The sequence below is a fragment of the Quercus lobata genome, unplaced genomic scaffold, assembly GCF_001633185.2.
Source record: "Quercus lobata isolate SW786 unplaced genomic scaffold, ValleyOak3.0 Primary Assembly Scq3eQI_49, whole genome shotgun sequence".
Lineage (NCBI taxonomy): Eukaryota > Viridiplantae > Streptophyta > Magnoliopsida > Fagales > Fagaceae > Quercus > Quercus lobata.
The window spans coordinates 163,135-184,628 of record NW_022154709.1 but is presented as its reverse complement, the minus strand read 5'-3'; the positions used below and the strand labels follow the sequence as shown (position 1 = coordinate 184,628).

General features: G+C 33.3%; 1 protein-coding gene across 1 annotated transcript in view; it reads left to right on the top strand.

Annotated features, from left to right (window-relative positions):
- The first annotated feature begins 3 nt into the window (after positions 1 to 3).
- The window catches only part of LOC115973006, a 59,678-nt gene continuing 38,187 nt past the window's right edge, over positions 4 to 21,494 (top strand). The window contains exon 1 of the mRNA XM_031093240.1: positions 4 to 317. Within this exon, the coding sequence (XP_030949100.1) occupies positions 284 to 317 (34 nt within the window). The 5' untranslated portion in view covers positions 4 to 283. The remainder of the gene's footprint in view (positions 318 to 21,494) is intronic.

Below are 21,494 nucleotides of genomic sequence, written 5' to 3'. Positions count from 1 at the left end.
GAAGGTGATCCATTGAGTATTTTACAGAAAAGGGAAGACACCAATTCTCCTGAAAGAGACTATAATTTGGGAGAGAACAATTATGTCCCAGGTTGACTTCCATTCAGATAAAGTACCTGTTTTTTATAACCTGAATTCTCCTATTGATTTTGTTCTTATTGGACAATCCTGGGATCTCACTCATAAGTAAAAAAGTTGCTTGGTGAAATTATTTATCAGGGAAGATTTGGCCACCAAAGCTTTGTCCTACCATGTGCTCTTTACAAGCTAGTATTCAGAAGCCATGAGAACACGCATTTGGATTAAAATAAAAGCTGGTATGGTACTTTCATATCCCTCACAACAATTGAAATTAAATTCATCTATAAGAAACAGAATGCTGGAAGAGCTCAACTTCCCTCCCCTGCCCTCTGCTGGTGGGGGTTATATTGATGAGAATTCTTATGTTCTAGGGTCATATGAATTTTTCCCTGAATTTAGTCAGGATGTATGCCCTTCCTAGATTTTAGATTGCCTGCAAAATTTCTGAAGGGTAGGTTGTCTATTGTCCCATGTATATGGTTTTAACAGTTTTATAGATTAATGTCAACTTTGTGTATAGTTATTTATTTTTTTATTCAAAATTTTTTTTGGTCCTAGAGCTTGATATTCACAAATTTTACAATATTTTAAAGCTTGATATAATCCATGATAATTCTTCTGGTTAAGTTCTGCCTTTTTATTCACAATTTTTTTTGGTCCTAGAGCTTGATATTCACAAATTTTACAATATTTTAAAGCTTGATATAATCCATGATAATTCTTCTGGTTAAGTTCTGCCTGCTACTAGGCTTATAGCATTTTTAAATCACAGATACATTTTTTTTTTTTTCAGATTCAAGTAGTTCTGTTTCACACTTCCTTGAAGAAGGCAGGAAAAATTCATAAATTCAACACTAAAATGTCAAATGTGTATTTCTGTTTAACATCAATATCTACCGAGAAGAGGGAAAACACCATAGTACAATCTCCCCCTTTAACTTCCCTCTCTATCTACTCTACTACTCCCTTTGTTATTTAATTGTGTTTGATATTTCACTCCTTTTCCCTTCTTGCCTGTCTCACCCCCTGACCTTACTCTCATGAACTTACCATTAATTTGTCTTAAGCGAGAGATTTATTCTTTGCATATATGTTTACTGGAGTTGTTCACTTATTAGAATGGTTTTGTTTAACTGCTCTTATATGGACTCGAGCCTACATGTTTCTTTGTGGTAAATTTCAAAATTTCTTTGTATATTTTTAAGTCTGGGATTTTCATTAGATATTTTTTAATTATTATGCCTCACATTTGAGGGTGAATAGTTGCTTTCATGCATAACCATATCTGTAGGTATTTGATGACTAACATATTTCTCTCTCTCCTTTCTTATTGTTCCCTAGGGATGTCAGCCATTATATGGCCGTGTAGTTCCTCATTGAATGGTTATCAGATGGAGACTATTCAGCACTAAGCAAAAAAAGGGAAATTACATCAGTCTTGAATCTATCTATCACAAAGAAGATGTTTAAGATCACATAATGATGTGGACTGGTCATATTTGTCCATTTGGAGAAGTATTAGTCATCTTTAACAATTTTGGCAGAAAAATGAAGACAATTGAGTAGATCTGTGATTTCAACTGAAATGCGGAAATTGTTGTTCTCAACTTGTTGAATACTGTTGCCAACTAGTCTATCAAGTATTTTACTTCTTCACATTTTATGATTTGGGTGGCCGAGTTTGTGTGAGGTTTTGGTGGATCAGCTTATTGGGTTCCTTTTGCATTATAACTAGGGTGCTCTTTGTACTTGTATGCCATTGCCAATTAATGTTTTAAATATTTATTTTTCCTTGTGGGGATGGAAACATTGGAAAGAAATTCTACATGTCTACAAGTCTAAGAAATTTAAGTAAATCAATCATTTTTATTCTGTTTTTGGTATTTGTTTTTCAAATTCTCTGAGCTCTTACTTGTTCCATTTATTGGAACATCTTGCCAATGATGTTTCTTGCAATCCATCCATCTAAATATGTTTGAAATATTGCATAATTTCATTTTATCCCATAATTTTATTGGACATTTGACATAACAATAGAAAGCAAAATTTGGGGTAACTGATCTTTCTAAAGAACACAGTTTTGTCAAAAATTAAGCTTGTACCTATCAGATTGCACCGGAACCCATTTTCTTTAGAATGACTATGTATCTAGGTTGTTGTCAAGGAATGAGCTTTGTATTCCTCATGGAATTTGGTTGCATCCTATAGAATGGTAGATGTTAGCTCTTCACTAACCCCATGTGTAAGTGTGTTTCAGTGGTATCAACTACCAAAGCTGCCATGCAAGAACAAGTGAAAAACAATCCTCTCCAACTCTTCTTGGTTGCAGTTCCCAACCTCGTTTTCAAATACTGTTTAAAAATATTTCTGGGTATTTTGCCGTCTTTTGTATACTTTTATTGGACCAACCACCTATCCTCCCCTTGATGGAGAACATTGCCACAATGTGGGAGGGTAGGACTGTCTCATTGTTGCACACAACTACACAACCCATTTTCAGCACATTATCAATGCCAATAGTAAATTTTCCTTGGTGGGTGGGGTGTTTTGAACAGCCCTCCAAACTTTGGTGTAACTAATCTTTTTATATATAAACCAAATAGAGCAAACTGGACCGAATGGACCTAAAAGGTTTTAAGTGGATTGAATGAACCAAACTACTACGTTGATGTGGCTCAAGAGCGTAGCAATAATAAATGTTACACTTTAGCTTTTTTATATTACCATATAGCTATCACGTAATGATTTGGATTTGGTCATCATTATAATTTTGGAAAAGTTTTATTCATCTTCAATAGTTGTCAAAGGGGGGAGGTTTGGCTTTAGTGTCCAGCGGCATTTGACCCATTGAGATTGTTACACGTATTCATTTTTGGACACGTGTCATCATCTGACCGGATCCAATGCACTAAAAGTACTAGACCTAATCTGGACCCTTGCCAAAGAGAATGAACACAATTGAATGGATCTATTCATTTAATTCAGAATGTTGAGTTCTTAATTCTCAAATGGTTAATGTTGCTGTTGATTAGACTATCAAAAGTTTCATTTCTTCTCCAAATATTATTATATGTGTGTCTAGACTAGTGTGACATTTCCATGGATCAGTTTATTGGGCTCTTTGCTATTTTGTATAAATTTGATTTTATTTATAAGGTGTTTTCTATATTTGTATACTAATTAATATTTTGTGTTATTTTTTATGCCGCGAGGGAATTCTTTATGAAAAAAAAAAAAAAAAAAAATTCTACATGTCTACAAACACAAGAATTTTAAGCAAGTCTATACTAATATGCCAATTAATGTTATATTTTGAGTTTTCTATTTCTTGTTCTTTTTTTTTTTAAAATATAGTTACGTTATATTTTTACTTTTAATTCTATTGTTATTATTATTTTTAATTTAGTGAGTGTTTGCTTGTGAAATGTTCCATCTAATGTAACATATTATTACTAATGATGTTTCCTGTTTCTGGTTAATACAAATGGAATTTGCAGAATATTGCTAATTTGTATTAAATAACTTATGTGCATTATGTTCATGTGTCTAACTTTAGAGGCAGAACTAGTCCGGTTTGGGTTGCATGGCGCCAAGCATAAAAGTGCAAATTTTCAAATTCCAATTTGGTTTAATTATCTTTTTTTGATCTGAGAATTAACATGCATAGGATTGAAACGATGTCATTAGCCTGGCCCTGTTTCTAGTTCAATGTGCTACCGTACATTTAACATGGATAATCTTGACAAACGAATTGTTTTTTAAAATTTCTTGATTAGGGTTTACCATATTGCATATAATTTTCTAATGGTTAGACGTTGAAGGCAAGTATAGTCATGGACTCAATGGTAAATATATATATATATATATATATATTAAATTAAAAAAAAAAAAAAACTATTCCCTTTACTTTTGTTTTCCCGTCAAAACTTTAATCACATGCATGATTTCTTCAAATTATTAGGAGAATAAAAAAGTATAACATGTAAATTCTTTCATTTGTTATTTTATTCTAATAATTTATATTGTTGTATCAAAACTTGAGTTGATGAAATATGACATATATGGTTGCTTCTTAATAATTACAGAATTATAACAAATTTGGTAGAATTTTGAAGGGAGGACATGACCGGGCAACTAATACTACAGAGAATTTAGCTTACTATGTTGGTATTTTGATGGTTATAAAAGTTCCCAACATATGTTTATTAAAACAAAGTGTTTGTTTGTTTCCTCACATGTTGGTGTGAAACACTGACTATTTAAAGTCAGAAGAAAATGTCTAACTTTTTTTTTTTTCATACATTCACAACTTCAATGTTTGATTGGATTGAATTTGTATCTTTTACTCAAATTAAGAATTATTAGCAAGTTCTTTCTTTGGGTAAAAGGGACGGAAAGAGCATAAATTTGGTTGTAATCGTATAGCTTTATAAGAAAAAATTAAAATTAAAAAGAAGAAGAAGAGAGAAAAGTTGGGTGTACAACCAGGCAATGCAAATGGTCCCATCAAATCACCGCTCTTTCAAAGCCTATAGAAAAAAACGATACCAACCCATTGGGCCCCATTGCTCTCACACACCACTGGGCTAGGCCTCCTTTTTCACTTACCTAGCTACGTAGCTCCTAAAAATAAATGAAGATAGATAGGGTTCATAAACTATTTCTCGTTTGGATTTGCACAAAAACGCCATCGTATATTTACTCTTGATTTGAAGAAAACATGTTTCTTTAACTCATTTTTTATTAGTTGTTAGAGATATTAATCAGTATTAGCCATTATAAGGATGTGCAGTTCAATATTAATTGAGTTGTCACAATATATCAAAGATGGTTAAGGTCACATTACAATGATGTGGAATGGTTATTTTTCTCCTTCAATAAGTCTCAGTCACTCATCTCCGACTTAAGGTTGCACCAAAGAAATGAGGACATTTTAACAGATCTATTCATTCATTTCATCAGGAATGTTTAGCACATGTAGTGTGCTGCATAGTCGACTTATCGAACATTTCATTTCTTTTTTCAATTTTATGATTTGGGTGTCCAGCTTTGAGTAATGTTTTGGGTGTTTATCAATTTTTTTGGGTTCTTTTTTTGCTATCTGGATTTGCTTATAATTGGGGTGCTCCTTAGTTATACCTCATGTACATATGCCAAAATGCTGTTAAAGTGTCTCCTTTGACTTGATAATGCTGGAACACACATAGAATCGATTCGCTCTATTGCTCAATTATTTCTAACCGATTTGTTACAATACCATATGGACAAATGTTACTGATAGGATTAGTTTTTAAAATTTCCCAATCAATGCTTTACATTCTTCAAGTGATCTTCCAATGATCTGAGGCACTTCTAAATAATCTGATTGAGAGGTTAGCATGCTTGACTCGGATTAGCTTGAAACCTGGACCACAAGTAAACCTTGGCCAAAACATGATTCAGAATTAGCAGCTATGAATTGCATTATAGTTATTAATAGAGCATAACAGGATAAATTCAGCATTAAACACCCAGAACAATTTAAATTCTTCCATCACTTGCAACAAGAATAGGGACTTGATTGCCCTTCTTTAGTCCATTTTAATCCTTTCAAATTAGCTGCTCAAAAAACCATTAAGTGATTAAGGCAACAATAATTCGATGGGAAGCTATTCACTCTACCATCAATCTTTGAAATGGATTTGGGAATACCAATTGCAATGAGTGTTTAATTCCCCAGACCCATTATAGTTTGTCATGTGCCTTCATTCATGAGGATATTTCAATTGCACATCTTGGGATCAAAGATGTTTTGTTATAATTCTTTAGCTTCTTGAGCCAAGAATACGTTTCTGCCATATTGTAGCTTTGTAGCTTTGCTATATCAACTAGTAGTAGCTTTGTTATTGTTATATGCCTTTGTAGTTTGTACAAAGTATTACAACAAGATATTGACCTCACTCACTCATCTTTGATGGACTAGGACCCTTATAATGAACCAATATTATCGCTATTGCATTTACTTCCTACTTCACTGGAATGGAAGAAAGAGGGCATTGCATGAGTGATATATCTGCCTACTTTGGCCTTAGTAGCTTTGAGAATGCAAGCCATGTTAATCATCACCTTGTGGTTGTGGTGCTTTAGCATATTTTGAGTAAAAAGGAAAGTTTTTTTTTTTTTAAAATTTCCCCCCAGTAAAAAGAAAGGTTTTTGAGATTTAGCCATTTAACATTTGAATTAGGTTTTGCAACAAAGAAGTCACTTGCAAAAGAAAGTGATTTCTCTTTGAGTTGGCTGTAATCTTCAAGGTTTTGCCCATGCTCAATGAAAAAAAAAAAAAAAAAAACTATTTTTAACATATGTTTCTCAAGGAAGGGCTACAATTGGATGGAGCTAACTTGAAGGTATTGAAGCAAACAATGAAAATGGGAGTAATAGCATCAACTTCCTCCCCAAGCTACTTTCCCCTTTCACAATTAGAGTGGTTGTGCTTAGAAGAGGTTAACAATTTATTCTATTTGCTTCAATACAATATGGACAGTGGCCAAAAAGAATTAAAAGAAAAGAGATGCTTCAAAAGCTACAGATATTCAAGATAGTCAAAAGGAATAATTCTTTTTGAAATTTTCTCATTTAGAGTTCTGCATTCAGCAAGTACTCGTCCGATTGTCCAAGGTACTCCTAAATATCTTATTGGGAGCATGATTGTATCACAAAATGCTAACATATTGATCTGCAGGTAAAAAATCTTGCACTTGGCTGGATTAACTTGAAGCCTAGACCATTGGTGAAACTTATCCATTACGTTCTATATCACATGGGCTAATTTCATTAAGAAAGCATAAATAGGCTTATTTCAACTTTCGATACCTGGAACGATGTAAATACTTTTATTATAGACTGTTCAAAGAACCATTATCTTGGGGATGTTATTTATGCTGCATTCTTTGAAATGGCTTTGGAAATGCAATTGCAGTGAGAATATGAAGCCCCGTTATAGACTGTCATATGTTATCATGTGATTAACTTTTAGTAAGAAGAAACTTGTACAGACCAAGAAGATGAGGACTATGAACTTGGTATTTTCACTGTCATCAATCGATTGCCCATACTGCATTATTTGCACCCAACTGTACTGCAGATGACTGCAAAATATACAAGAAAACTTAATTCAATCACACACAAAATTTAGTTAATAATAGAAGTGAACTATGATAGGACAAATACGATACATGCCCCAGCTCTGGAGAAAATTGCTATTTTTTTGTGGGTTGTTTTGCTTTGTTAACCAAAGGTTAAGAAACAAATCCCCAGCAACATAGTTTAAACATGATGAACACAACATATTAACCTAAATTAATTTCTAGAAAATTGAAGTCTCTCAGTTTTTATGAAAGATTCAAAATTAATCTGAACATAAAACTAGCCTCAAAGTGTGCAAGCAGCAAGCAATCAGATCACCAAATTGGAAATATTTCTTGAATCAAATATACAAGCAAACATTGGTTTATTTCTTACTTTTTTAACATCTGCATCTTTTCAACAATCAAATATGAAAAAAAGAAAAATAAATTTACAGGAGAACATTTAAAAGGAACCTAAAGAAGTACCCAAAAATGTAAATAATAGAATCAATACAAGCAAATCTTATTGCTAATAAGTAATAAATTTTATTAGAAAAGTGCTATCCTACTACATGGAGTGTATAAAAGGAATAACTACAAAGAAATAATTAATACAAGCAGATCTGCCACAAGTTTGTTGTCTTGGAGACCATAAAAGGACATAAAGAATTTGGCTTGGTAAATTTTTTTTTTTTTTGATACGTGAATTTGGTTTGGTAAATTATTGCCAATGAAGTGACACTGTGTCCATTGAAAATTAGGGGCTGGATTTGATTTTGTATTCCTAAGATAAGATTTTCTTTATCATTAATTCATTATTAATGGTACTCCTAAAGGATTTTTTCCTAGTACTCGTGGTCTATGGTAAGGTGATCCTCTTTCACCTTTGCTGTTTGTTTTGGTAATGGAGGCATTTAGTAGACTAATGTTAAGAGCAAAAGAGTGTGGTCAATAGATGGTTTTTCGGTTTCATCAACTGGTGGGGATGCTATGGATATTTCACATCTGTTGTTTGCAGATGATGCCCTGGTCTTTTTTTATGCAGATTTAGATCAGCTACGTCACCTTCGATCCATTTTTTGTTATGTTTTGAGGCTGTTTCTGGACTTCCCATTAATTTGGCTAGAGTCTGAGATGGTTCCTCTATGGAAATTCTGACTGGTACTTTGGCTTGTAGGATTTCAGATTTCCACTCTTCCTATGAAGTATCTGGGTCTTCATTTTGATGCTCCTTACAAATCTTGTAGAATCTAGGATGGGATTCTTTAGAAAATGGACAAGAGGTTGGCAGGTTGGAAGAAAATTTATCTTTCAAAAGGTGGTCGCCTAACCTTAATAAAAAGTACAATTTCAAGCCTCCCTGCTTATTTCCTGTCTTTCTTTCCACTACCAGTCAATATTGCTAACAAGCTAGAAAAGATTGGGTGAGTCATAAAGGAGAACACAAATTCCACCTGGTTAATTGGTCTACATTGTGTAATTGGTCTACATTGTGTAATCCAATACAACAAGGGAGCTTAGTTATCAAAGTATCAAGTATGCTGTGTTTTAATGGTGCTCTACTGCCCAAATGGCTATGGAGGTATGGCTTTGGAGAGGGAGTCCTTGTGGAGTAAAGTCATTGACATTAAATATGTTAAAGACATATGATCAGAAATCGCTCCAAGGATCAAGCATTGATCCCAGTTGAAACATGGCTAATTTCATTTGGGAGACACAAGAAAACAACTCCCATATAAAGGTTTGAGCTTTTTATTTGTTCCTTCTTTTTTTCTCTCTTTTTCATTTTTAATTAATGCTTGTAAGAAGGTTTTCACACACCAACTTTTTCATGCACTCCAAATGCTCAAATTAACTAAGGTAGACCTGAAGGCCTATCTTGTAAATTGAGAGCCAAATACAACAAAGGCCATTAAAATAATCATTTGAAGTTACAGAGTAGAGAAACTACAAGACGTAAAGGTAAAACTTCTAAATTAATTCTATCCAAAACCGTATCCACCGAAGATACATCGCCCTTCAAATCATAGATCTCTCTCAAACGCCATTATATCATTCAATTTATTTTACAAATAACAACATAAATATATTTTTTTTTCCCTGGGTGAGTTATGCATGAACCCGGTGGGTCTTGAACTTACAACCTCTCATATACTAAACAAAATTAAAATGAACAGCACAAAGAAGGGATAATCGATGTTTGTTTAAATAACCATAATCACACCAAAAATAAAAGGAAACAAAGCTGATACATGTTGATATATGATGTGTGAAATACCTGAGGTTTTATAACTTCCTAAACACTTCCTGAGAATAATAAACAACACATGCCATGATACTAACATTAATACCATAATAACCCCTATGTGGTTTCCCTAAACAACACGAAAGCCGCTCAGAGTTTTGAGTTGAACACTTAACCCGCGTATAAAACAGTACCACAGGGGGGTCTTCTGTTACACTCAAAACCAAATGTTTACACAATTAACTTTATCACAAGGGTTTAAGTGTTAACACTCAAAATCTCAACCCAGGTAATGATAGTTAAACTGGGCAACTTTAGCATTCCACAAAGGATATTGGTTAGGCTTTTTTTTTTAAAGTAAATAAAGCAATGATAAACATAGAAATCAAATGGTAAACCAAAAACAATTTAAGGGAAGAAAAAAACAAATAGTTGTATGCAATTTCAACTGTAATCGACGGAACAAAATAAGAAGGCTTACCATGTTGATTTGTCTAAAAATTTCAAGCAAAACCTCAAAGAAACAAATGAATGCTCTCCAATCTGGAATTGACGGAAGCAATGGTAGAGAGCCAGAGAGAAGGAATAGCATTACTCATACTCATACAGTATAGGTAGAGCACCATGGTTAATTGATGGTCTGGCCTGGCCCAATATCTGAGCTCGAATCAGTCAGTGTCGGCCCATAAGGCCATAAATTCAGTGACCAATATCGGATGTGAGCCAACTCCAACAAACCTTTTTAGAGAAAAAAAAAAATTATCATTCTCTTTCTTTTTTGGCTTTTGTTAAGGAAGTAAAGATACATTAAAAAATAGTAAAATTTAATAAATAAATAACTTAACTAGTAGCTTAATGTGACCCGACACCCTAAAATTTGATGATAAAATCATTAGGTGCACTTGTTTTTGTCATTTTGATAGACTTAATGGTACACATTAGATAGAACTAGCATAAAGAAGTACATTGAAAATAAGATAAAGTAAAATCACTAAAATGGGAAAAAAAATTTATGATTAAATTGAAAATATATAAAAGTTAGAGGTTTGTTTTGGGTCTGGTGTCTTATACATTGGGCCCGATAGGATTTAGCCATGTTTCTAAGAATTGCCATATGGTAGCATCCCATCAGGTTTAATGCAACTGGACCTAAGCCTGACCCCAAAGTTAGAGGATATACTTTGTAATTTAGCTTTAAAAATTATTATTGCTTAACTAATTATTACTCGGATAATAATTCTAAATATTGAGTTATCATTCAAATTTCTAAGCATAGCAACATATCACCCTTTTCAATTTTCATTATGGACAATATCTCTTAGGCCAACTTTTTTTTAACCAAGTTTTCCAGCTTAAAACTAATAACTAACAATCAATCGATTATCCACACATATTTAACTATATAATTTATTTTTCCCTCAAAAAAAAATATAATTTATTTCATAAAAAAAGCTATATAATTTATCAAGTGAGTTAAACAAATCACATAAGAGTGAAATAAGTCATATAGTTAAAAGTTAAAACTATATGTGAGTAGGTGTTGATGGTTACATATTGGTGTAGAGAAACTTTTCACTAAACTAGAATTTTTTTTTTTTTTTTTTTTTTTGTGTGTGCGTGTGTTGGTATTTTTCTTAATATTCTTCACCACTCTTTACCAATGCAATGCAAGAGGCACAATATTAAAAATGATCGATTTAAAAAAAAATTAGAATAAAAAGTGATAGAACAATTTATTAATGCACTAGAAGCATAAAAAAGGTTGAATAAAACTAGGGCACTCATCTAACTACACTTACTGCTATAAACGAAGTATTGAAGTTTCAAAATTATTTATTTAATTTTATTACGAGCACAAGTCAAGTTTGAATTTTTCAAAAAACTAAATTACATGTTTAAGCTTGATTTATTTTATTATTAAACAATTTTTTGAACTTATTTACAAGTTACAATAACTAAAAGTTTGTGTTCCTTCACAAATATATGTTGATAATTAATAAATAAATTATAATTTAAGTTATATTATTTGAGTTACATAGTTATAATGATTTTTGTTTAAAAACTTACAAAATATTACGTTCACTAACCTTGTATTAGGAAAAATTATATATCAAAGTCGATAATTTTGTATACAATATATTTATAAGTTATAACTAATTTTAGTATTAAGAAATTAAGATTTTTGGCTTCAAAAAATAAAAATAAAAATAAAAATTTGTATTTACACAAACACACACATATATATTAGTGCATGAATATGTTTTTATCTTATTTTAATTTGTTTATCACTATAATAATTATGAATCCCAAATAAAAATTCTTGACTTTGCCACTGCTTATTTGATAACAATTATGACGATTTGGAAACAATGTCAACAACTTTTGAGACAAAACCTCCGTATCTTTACTATTAACAAAGAGAATTATAAAGTCATGTATTTTCCTTTTCTAACAAGCCATCTCTTTCTTCTAACTACAACTATATTCTCTTAATTATAAAAAATTATATTCATTTTAAATATTCAATAATTAATCTTAAGCATATACATTGTGTGGGGATCATTCGGTTGATAGGCCCATAGGATTCAGAATTGGTTGAGGATTGTTGGGCCAGTGGCCCATCCGAGGTCGTACACCCGTCCGAGGACGCCATGCTCCTCGGCAGTATGCGTCCGAGGACGATCGCGTCCGAAGACGATCAGGACGTGGTCTCACCACGATCAGATCTCAGAAGTAGGTCATCTCAAGGGATAGAGTAGCCGACTAAAGATGAAAGAGATAAGGCAAACAAATATCTGAAACTATAGCTGCCTCCGCATTAATGACCTTTCAACCAACTCTCTGGCCGCATTAATGTGGAGGTGATACCTGAGCAGTAGGGAAGCAGCCTTACAGCTGCCCGTAAGAAGTTCCAGGAGGCACCAGATGGGACAGAAAGAAATCCCCCGGACACAATTTACACGTGTTCGGTGAAGATGGATCGCGAAGGGGAGTATATAAACTAAAAGAGGAACATGAAGAAGGGGATCGAAAAAAAAGAAGAACACACATAAAACTGAAGAGAAAGAAGTAAGAAGGGGGAGAGAGAGAGTAACACTAGGGACTTAAGAAAAGACGTTGATTATACCAACAAAAAAGAAGGAAAACATTGTATGGGTTTGAGAGAAAATCTTGGAGGTAGATTCCACAGTTAACCTAGCTCTTTACACCCACGCTCTACAAATCATATTGTCTGGGCCTTTTACGTACGAACCCAATACTGTTTAGGTTCGTCACCAAATCGTGTCCTTACACATTGTAATAAGAAGATCAATTTATATATAAAAAGATAAAATAAATCATATCTAAAATGAATATATATATATATATATATATTGCTGAATCTAAAATGAATATTTATGAATGCTACGAAGTATGGTACTATAATTTTTGACAAGCTAGGAAACCAATTTTTTTTTTATTAAAAAAAAATCAGTAAAATATATCACCGCCACTAACAACATTAATAAATGAATAACTCTGAGAGTGTCTAATTAAATTGAAAAGATAACTTTGATCACAACTTTTTTTATTTTGAAAAAAAAAAGAAAAAAAAGAGGAGGCATAATTGCAATTAAATTCAAAGTACATAAGAATAGTAGGGAGTCTTAAGTGATTTGTACAGAATACAGTGAATTAAACCACCTTTATTCCTTTCACCTCAAACTTTCACGTTCTTTCGAGGACTTGGCATTAATTACAATTGCTTCTATCCTATGTACTCTCTAGAATCCTTCCTCTTTTCTTTTCTAAGTTGGCAAGATTTGAATCTATTAATATATATTCTCTAATAGGGTTGCGTGTGTTTGGGTACAGTTTATATAAGCTAGTTTTTCTGTTTTTTAACTTTTATTTACAGGCTGCTATTACATATTTCGAGAGTATGCTCCCTCCTTGGCACAGATGGATGGATCCTATGGTGGGTGGGACCCACCCCTTTGTGAGATGGAGTATAAAATAATTTTTCTTTGTGTACATTTTTTTAAAACCTCAATTTTTTCTTACTTTTTCAAAGTATAAGTATATTTTAGCATAGTTTCAACAAAAAACTAAATAAATTGTAAATAAAAATTTAGGGAAATATAATTATCTTTATATATTAAAAGGATTTGGAAAGTTAATTATTGCATTTTTTACTGTAAAAAATACCTCTAATTTAATTAACTTATCATTATTCTTGAAACATAAGAAATGTGGTTAAAACAATAAATTGACAAAAATTAAAAACAAAAAAGCTACCCATGTTTATAAAACTACCCCATATTCTAGAAAACTTCTCGCTTCCCCATGTACAGAACCAAAACTACCCCATGTTCCTATAAAAAAAAACCTACCCCATGTTCTAAAAAAAAAACTACCGTAAATTCCTTTAAAAAAAAAAAAAACTACAAAAAAGAGAGCCTCATTGCACGTGCAAAGCACATGTGATGAGGCTCGTATAAATTATGAATTGTAATTTATTTATTAATTTATATTCTCAAGAACAAGAGTTCCCAAACAAACACGCATATGCCTCATAACTTTAATTCACTCTAGATACATACTAGCCATATCAAAATTTAAGAAAGGAACTTTGTTTTAGTGTTAGCATCATATGAGATTTGCCAAACCAAATCTCATTGTTCTACTCATGTTTATAAAACTACCCCATATTCTATAAAACTTCCCACTACCCCATGTTCCTATAAAAAAGCCTACCCCATGTTCTCTAACCAAAAAAAAAAAAAAAAAACGACCAAAAAAAAAGAGCCTCATTACACACGTAAAGCACGTGTGATGAGGCTAGTATAAATTATTGTTCTATAAATTATGAATTGCAATTTATTTATTAATTTATATTCTCAGGAACAAGAGTTCCCAAACGAACATGCATATGCCTCATACTTTAATTCATTCTAGATGCATACTTGCCATACCAAAATTTAAGAAAGGAACATTGTTTTAGTGTTAGCATCATATGTTCTTCTTTGGTTCACACAATCTGTCTGTATTGCCAAACCAAATCTCATCAACAAACAATATTTTACTTCAAACAACTTTTAAAAAATGAATTGATTAAAATTTCTTGATGTTGATTGATTTTTTTAATAACATACAAGACCATTTTATTTCTAGTTGGATGCTTCCCATAAGAAGTTGACTTGTGTTCAATGTTTATGACAAGTATTGAGCAAAGAGGAAGTTTAAGTATACGATTGCAATCAAGTTTGTAATCAAATTTTGTCCTTTCAATATAAGAAGAGTAAGAAGATTGAATAAACATTTCCATGTCATAAAGCGAAAGCATTGAACTTCCAAATGCTCGATTGCTTCCATGAAAGAATTAATTCCTCAAAGAAAGGAAGGTTATCACATTTGCCCCTGTTAATTCCACTTGCTATACTTATCGAAAATAAATAAATAAAATAAATTCCAGCCTAGGATTATACATCTACATAGAAGGTCTAAAGTAATCTTTATTTGTAACTTGTATGGAAAACTTTATACTCCTCCCATTTACCATATATTTATTTATTTTGTGTTTGTTTAGGAAAATTCTTAACTTACATTATACTAGCAATGTAAGATTCACATTGTAAACTAAGCAAATGTGTAAAGTGTAAACATTATACACATTTGTTTAGTCTACAACGTAAGAGCAATTACATCAGTCGTGCAAAAGATTCCATCTATTTTACACAAAAAACCTACTTTTTCTATTTCATACTATCACTTTTACAAAACACCCACATCAATTTATCTATTATACACACTTTTTTATTAAAATAATATTTCCTCTCACTTTTTTTATTATTTCCCACCTACCCCCACCTAACCCTTCTTTTTTCTCTGAATAACCCCTTCTTCTTCTTCACACTCTCCTTATCTTTATCTCCTCTCTATCTCCGCCTCTCTTTCTTCTCCATCTTTTTTTTTTTTTTTTTTGAGAATCTTTTTCCTTCCTCTTCTCTGTCAACCCATCACAAGCAGTCCATCAACACCCTTCTTTTTCCTCTGAATAACCCCTTCTTCACACCATCCTTATCTCTATCTCTGCCTCTCTTTCTTCTCCTTCTTCTTTTTTTTTTTTTGAGAATCTTTTTCTTTCCTCTTCTCCATCAACCCATTACAAGCTCTCCATCAACATTGATCTCCGTCAACCCATCACCGATCTCCATCAACACCGATCCACATCAACACATCACCGATCTCCATCAACACCGATCCAACGATTTTGTTCCAATGGTTGATTTTTTTTTGTTGATTTTGTGGTTGATTTTTTTATTTTTGTAGTTGATTTTTGATTTTGAGTCTGTGGGAGTGTGTGGTATCAGAGGAAGAAAGAACATGAGAGGGAGGGTTAGTTTTACATATGAAGAAGAGAGAAAAAAAAGGAGCGAATTAGAAATTAATAAAATATTAAATGCACATGCTACAGTAGCCGTGCATATATGCACGGTTACTGTAGCAATTGTGCATTTATGCACAATTTTGCATCCATTGATGTGGGTGTTTTTTTGCTCAGAATGTGTAAAATCAGTTAGTTTTTTCATTTTGCACAATTTTGCATAGACTGATGTAATTGCTCTAAGATTTATATTGCTAGTACAATGTGAACTTATAATTACTTGTTTATTTATTGTCTTTTTTTTTTTTTTTAATGATTCTATCAACCAACAATCCTGGGCTACACAGCTCCTTCCGAATTGCTATCCAATCATAATTTATCTAGGGGTGTCAATGTTCGACCCAACCCACGAACACAACACGAACCCGACACGGGTTTTTGCGGGTTAGGGTTGTGCCTTAATGGGTTTGGGTCATAAACGGGTCGACCCGAAAGCAACACGATAAGAAATGTGTCATAAGCGGATCAACCGGCATAACCCGCAGTAGACACATTTGACACACCAATTTGTTTGTGTCAACCCGAAATGACCCACTTAACACGATAAGAAACGTGTCATAAGCGGGTCAACCTATATAACCCACAATAAACACGTTTGATATTCCAATTTATTTGTGTTAACCCAAAATGACCCACTTAACCCAACCTGTTTAACTCATATAACAAATAAATATTCATTTTATTTTAGATTTGTCAAATACCTTTTATATCCAACACATATTTTAAATTTAAAAAGAAAAGTGAGTAATTACAAAAACTTACAAGGGATATAATTGAAAATTGAAACTTTACAAACCCTAGATCTCTAAACCCTACAAACCCTAAATCTCTAAACCTTCTTATAAATATCTAATTTTTTTTTTTCCAGCCATACTACTCACTCTACTATCTTATAGTCTCATGCTCAATTCTCAAATTCAAAGTCTCAAACCAGTTATTGTTCTCTCTCTATGGATGATAATCGTAGTCATAGTCAGGATTAGTCTACTGTTTGCTCCAATTCTTTCAACATTGATACTTAGCATTTGGTGAGTTCCAATGATATTATATTTTTGTTGAACTATGTTATTTTTGTTAAACTATGTTATTTTAAATTTGGGTTGAAGTGTATGCACTTCTTTTAGAGTGTAAAGAACTTATTTTTATATGAATGTTATATTTTTGTTAAACTATATTATTTTGAATGTGGGTTGAAAACTTAAAGTGCATGCACTACTTTTGGGATGTAAAAAAAATTATTTTTAGATGGATGTTATATTAAATATTATGTAGGTTGAAATGGGTTGTGTTACATTCGTGTCAACCCAACACGACTTGTTTATCAAGCATGTCAAATGGGTTGGGTTAGGTTAACCCGCCTTATTAACAGGTTAGGTTAGGGTTGAAGGATCATAACATGATTATTAAATAGGTCGGGTTAGGGTTGAGCCATTTAATCGAATACCCCTACCTCGACACGACACGAACCTAACACGCTAACTCGAATTGACACTCCTAAATTTATCCTTCCCTTTCATTAGTAATTAACCAATAATTCATTATTATTAAAAATAAGCAACATAATATAAAAAATGGGGAATGCAAGAAAAATACCTATAAGAGGTTGCAACACTGCAACGCATCTGAGGTATTACTTGGTAAGTTGGTATGCTTTCAGATCTTAAGAACCACACAAAAATGGAGGAGAATAATATGGAATAAAATCAAGCCACCCTATGAAGAAAAGAACCTCGAACCACTCACGCAATCTGTGAAGGAAGGAACAATTGACAAAGTTGTTGGTGTTACCTTTGTGGAGGAAAAGTATGCATGCATGGCTTTGTAATATTATTTGCTTTCACTAGAAGAACTACTAATATTCTTTGCACAAAGCATCATTAGAAGACAATTACAAGGAAAGTCCATCCTAAGAAGCCTTCAAATTCAATATAGCAAAAGCCAAAGTGAACTTTCACTTGCTTTGCCTAGGATTATATATTAATTCATTAATTCTTGATACGTACGTTGGTTCTTGCTTTATTCTATCTGTTAATTCCGCATTTCCACCTTTTTTTTTTTTTTTATGAACTTAACGATATGGATCTGATATGTAAAGTTGTAATTTACAACTATTTTATGTTGGCTTTAATTTCGTACCAATCTAATTGTAATTTCTTCAATCATATTTCCCTGTATGTATGTGGGTTTTTAATTGTAAGGGATGACTGTGAGAGAGTGTGAAGACTCAAGCTTAAAATGATGAACAAGTGGATTTCGCGAGTGTCTCACAAGAAGCATACCCGCGAAAGAGCCACATGTAGAGCACATGACTGGAAGGCGAAGAGTCATGCCAGCCTGGAGGTTTTTGCAAGTGTCTCGTGGGTAAAGCATTCCCGCGAAGTACTCGCGAAACATTCTGTTTGGCAAAATGTTATGTTTTGTTTTACCAAGTCTTTACCCACAGTATATATACCCTCATTACCCACAAATTCAAAGGAGTGCTTTTCAGAGAGAAAACTATAGAAAATACACTTGAGAGTTAGAGATTGTTATAGCCACAATCATCTACACATTTCTTTGTGGTTTTCCTTAACTCCTACCTCTCTATCTCTATATCCTTGAGAGGTTGGTAGCCCAAATACTTACCACACCCATTTTGAGTGTCAATTGAGATTTTGGTGTTGTTGGGAAGCATTGGAAGGAGCCATTCATTGGTGGATGCAATCGGGCTGAATTGCGTGATCCGAAAAGCTAGAGAAGACAAGGTTCCGAGAAGCCAGTTGGTAGCAGGAGCTTGGAGGGCTCAAGTATATTGGGTAGACTAGGTTTGGAGAGTCTTTTGTTATTCATGTACTCCAACTTTATTCTCTAGTGGATCGATTTCGACTTAGAGGGTCACGGAGAGGTTTTTGTCGAATTCTTTGGTTTCCTCTTCGATAACACGTCTCAGTGCTATCTTGTGTTTGCATATCTCTTCCCTACCCTTTAAAATTTTCTTTTATTGTTGATAATGGATGAATATGACTTAGGGTAGTGCTATTAGTTGTTTGCGCTCAAATTTTAAGTATTTACGCACATTGGATTTGAGTTATCTAGGACTACATGTAGTGTCGCGTTCAATTGGGAAATTGAAGCATTTAAGATACCTTGGTCACTCTAGAAATTATGAAATTAAAAATCTCCCTAATTCCATTACTAAGGGTGCGTTTGTTTTGGGTGAAAAGGGTTTCAGGAAATGGTTTTACATCTCAGTGCGTGTTTGGTTACGCATGAAAAATAAAATTTTCCGTAAAACCAATTCAGTTGACCGTGTAAAATGAGCCTTTGACCCTGAAATGGTTTTACATTTTTATGTTTACTTCAAACCATTTCCGGGTCAGACACATAAAAGAGAGAGAGCAAGAGAAAGAAGAAGAGAGAAACGGTAGTCCAATCATCTCACTGATCCACACACGCCGAGCTCAGCCACTCAATCCTCTCCCTCACGGTAGTCCGATCACTGAGCTCCGCCCACTCTTCGTTCAGTGCCAAACGCAGACCCACGGTGAGTTTTCCTTCTCTGGTTGATTATGGCTCAGTCCAATGGCGTTTGTTTATGGGTTTGGCCGTTTTACACCTCCGATCCACACACCTCACCTCACCTCACCTCCGATCTACACACCGCTCACCTCACCTCCGACCTCACCTCACCTCCGATCCACACAAGTCCGATCCACATCCCCTCAAACTCAGATATGCCAAAATCCACACACCTTCGCATAAACAACCCATCCTCCGACCCACCTCTCAGATCCGATTTATAAAAATATATATATATATATTTATTTATTTATGTATATAAATATTTATATATTTAAATATTTATATAATTATTTACTTTTTTATTTAATTTTTTTAATTATCCATTTTTTATTTAAACTGTGTATTATTCATGGATGGATAGATTTTGTATTGTGCATATTGGGTCTTGCCAATTGTTATCTGTGTATTATTTAAATTGTGTAATATTTATTTATATTATTGTTTATTTGGTTTTGGGTTATGCTAATTAATATCAGGTTGACATATTTTAAACCGCTTATTTGGTTTGGATGTTTTTTGTTCGTGGTTGTGCTTATTTACTGTGTTGATGGTACAGTTATACAAAAATAGAGTGCAATGTGATTTGTTGGTGTAAATATTGATTGTGATGGTATTATGTGCAGTTATCAATGTGGTTTATGTTGGTACTGTGATGGTGTAAATATTGATTGTAAATAGAATGCAATGTGATGGCATTGTGATGGTATCAATGTGCAGTTATCAATGTGATGGTGTAAATATTGATTGTAAATAGAATGCAATGTGATTTGGTACTCGTTATCAATGTGGTTTGGATGTTTTCTGTTTGTGGCTGTTTTTATTTACTGTGTAATCAATAGCATACTTGTTTACATACCTCTTAGACCACAGTGTTTGTGATTTTGTTAGATGAAGAAAAAAACTAAAACCGCAATTCTTGCCTCAGTTGCATCTGTCCTCCTTGTGAGGGTTGCATTGTTAAGGAAATTGCGGCGTAGACGTAGACGAAGACGACTACCTAGGGTGCCTTATGCTAATCATGCAGTTGAGAGAGAGGAATACATAAATAGTATTCTGCATGGAACTGAGCTACATTGTGTGAATCAACTTAGGATGAAGCCTATAGCTTTCCACCACTTATGTCACATCCTCACTGAGGGGGAGCGCGTACGCCTAACTATTCACATGTCTGTTACAGAGCAAGTGTTCATTTTCTTACACATTATTGGTCATAATGTGAGGTTTTGTGTAATGGGTAGTCGGATCTATAGATCAACTGAAACTGTTTATAGATACTTCAAGGTCGTCCTTAGGGGGTCCTGAAATTATATAGAACTCTAATAAGACTGCGTAGCGAAGATACACCCCCAGAGATAAGGAATAGCAGAAGGTTCTACCCATATTTTAAGGTAAATATTGCGACTTGTGTATTTTTGTAAATTGTGAAGATTTGTGTAATTTTAAACCATTATGTCTGTCAAAAATTAGGATTGTGTTGGAGTAATAGATGGTATACATGTTCATGCATCTGTGCCACCTGAAATACAAGGAAGATTTCGTGGTCGCAAAATGGAACCACACAAAATATGTTAGTTGCCATTAGTTTTGACTTAAAGTTCACTTATGTATTGGCTGGATGGGAAGGCAGTGCACATGATTCACGTGTGTTAAATGATGCATTTGCTAGGCCAGGGGGATTTTTAATTCCCAACGGTATTATACGATTACTTCACCTTTTTGGTTTATTAGTTTAATAAATATTGTGCATTTTCCTAAGCATAGTAGTGATTTGGTTTTATTTTTGAATATATGTAGGTAAATATTATCTTGGTGATGCTGGGTATGGTAATAAAAATGGAATATTGTCACCTTATCGGAGTGTGCGATATCACTTGGAAGAGTTTAGTGATCGTCCTCCTGAGAATGAGCAAGAATTGTTCAACCTCCGACACTCTTCATTGAGAACTATCATTAAGCAAGGGTTTGGAGTGTTGAAGAAACGTTTTCGAGTGTTGGATGCAGAACCATTTTGGTCTTTTGAAACCCAAGTGAAAGTAGTGTTAGCATGTTGTGTGGTTCATAATCACATTATGGG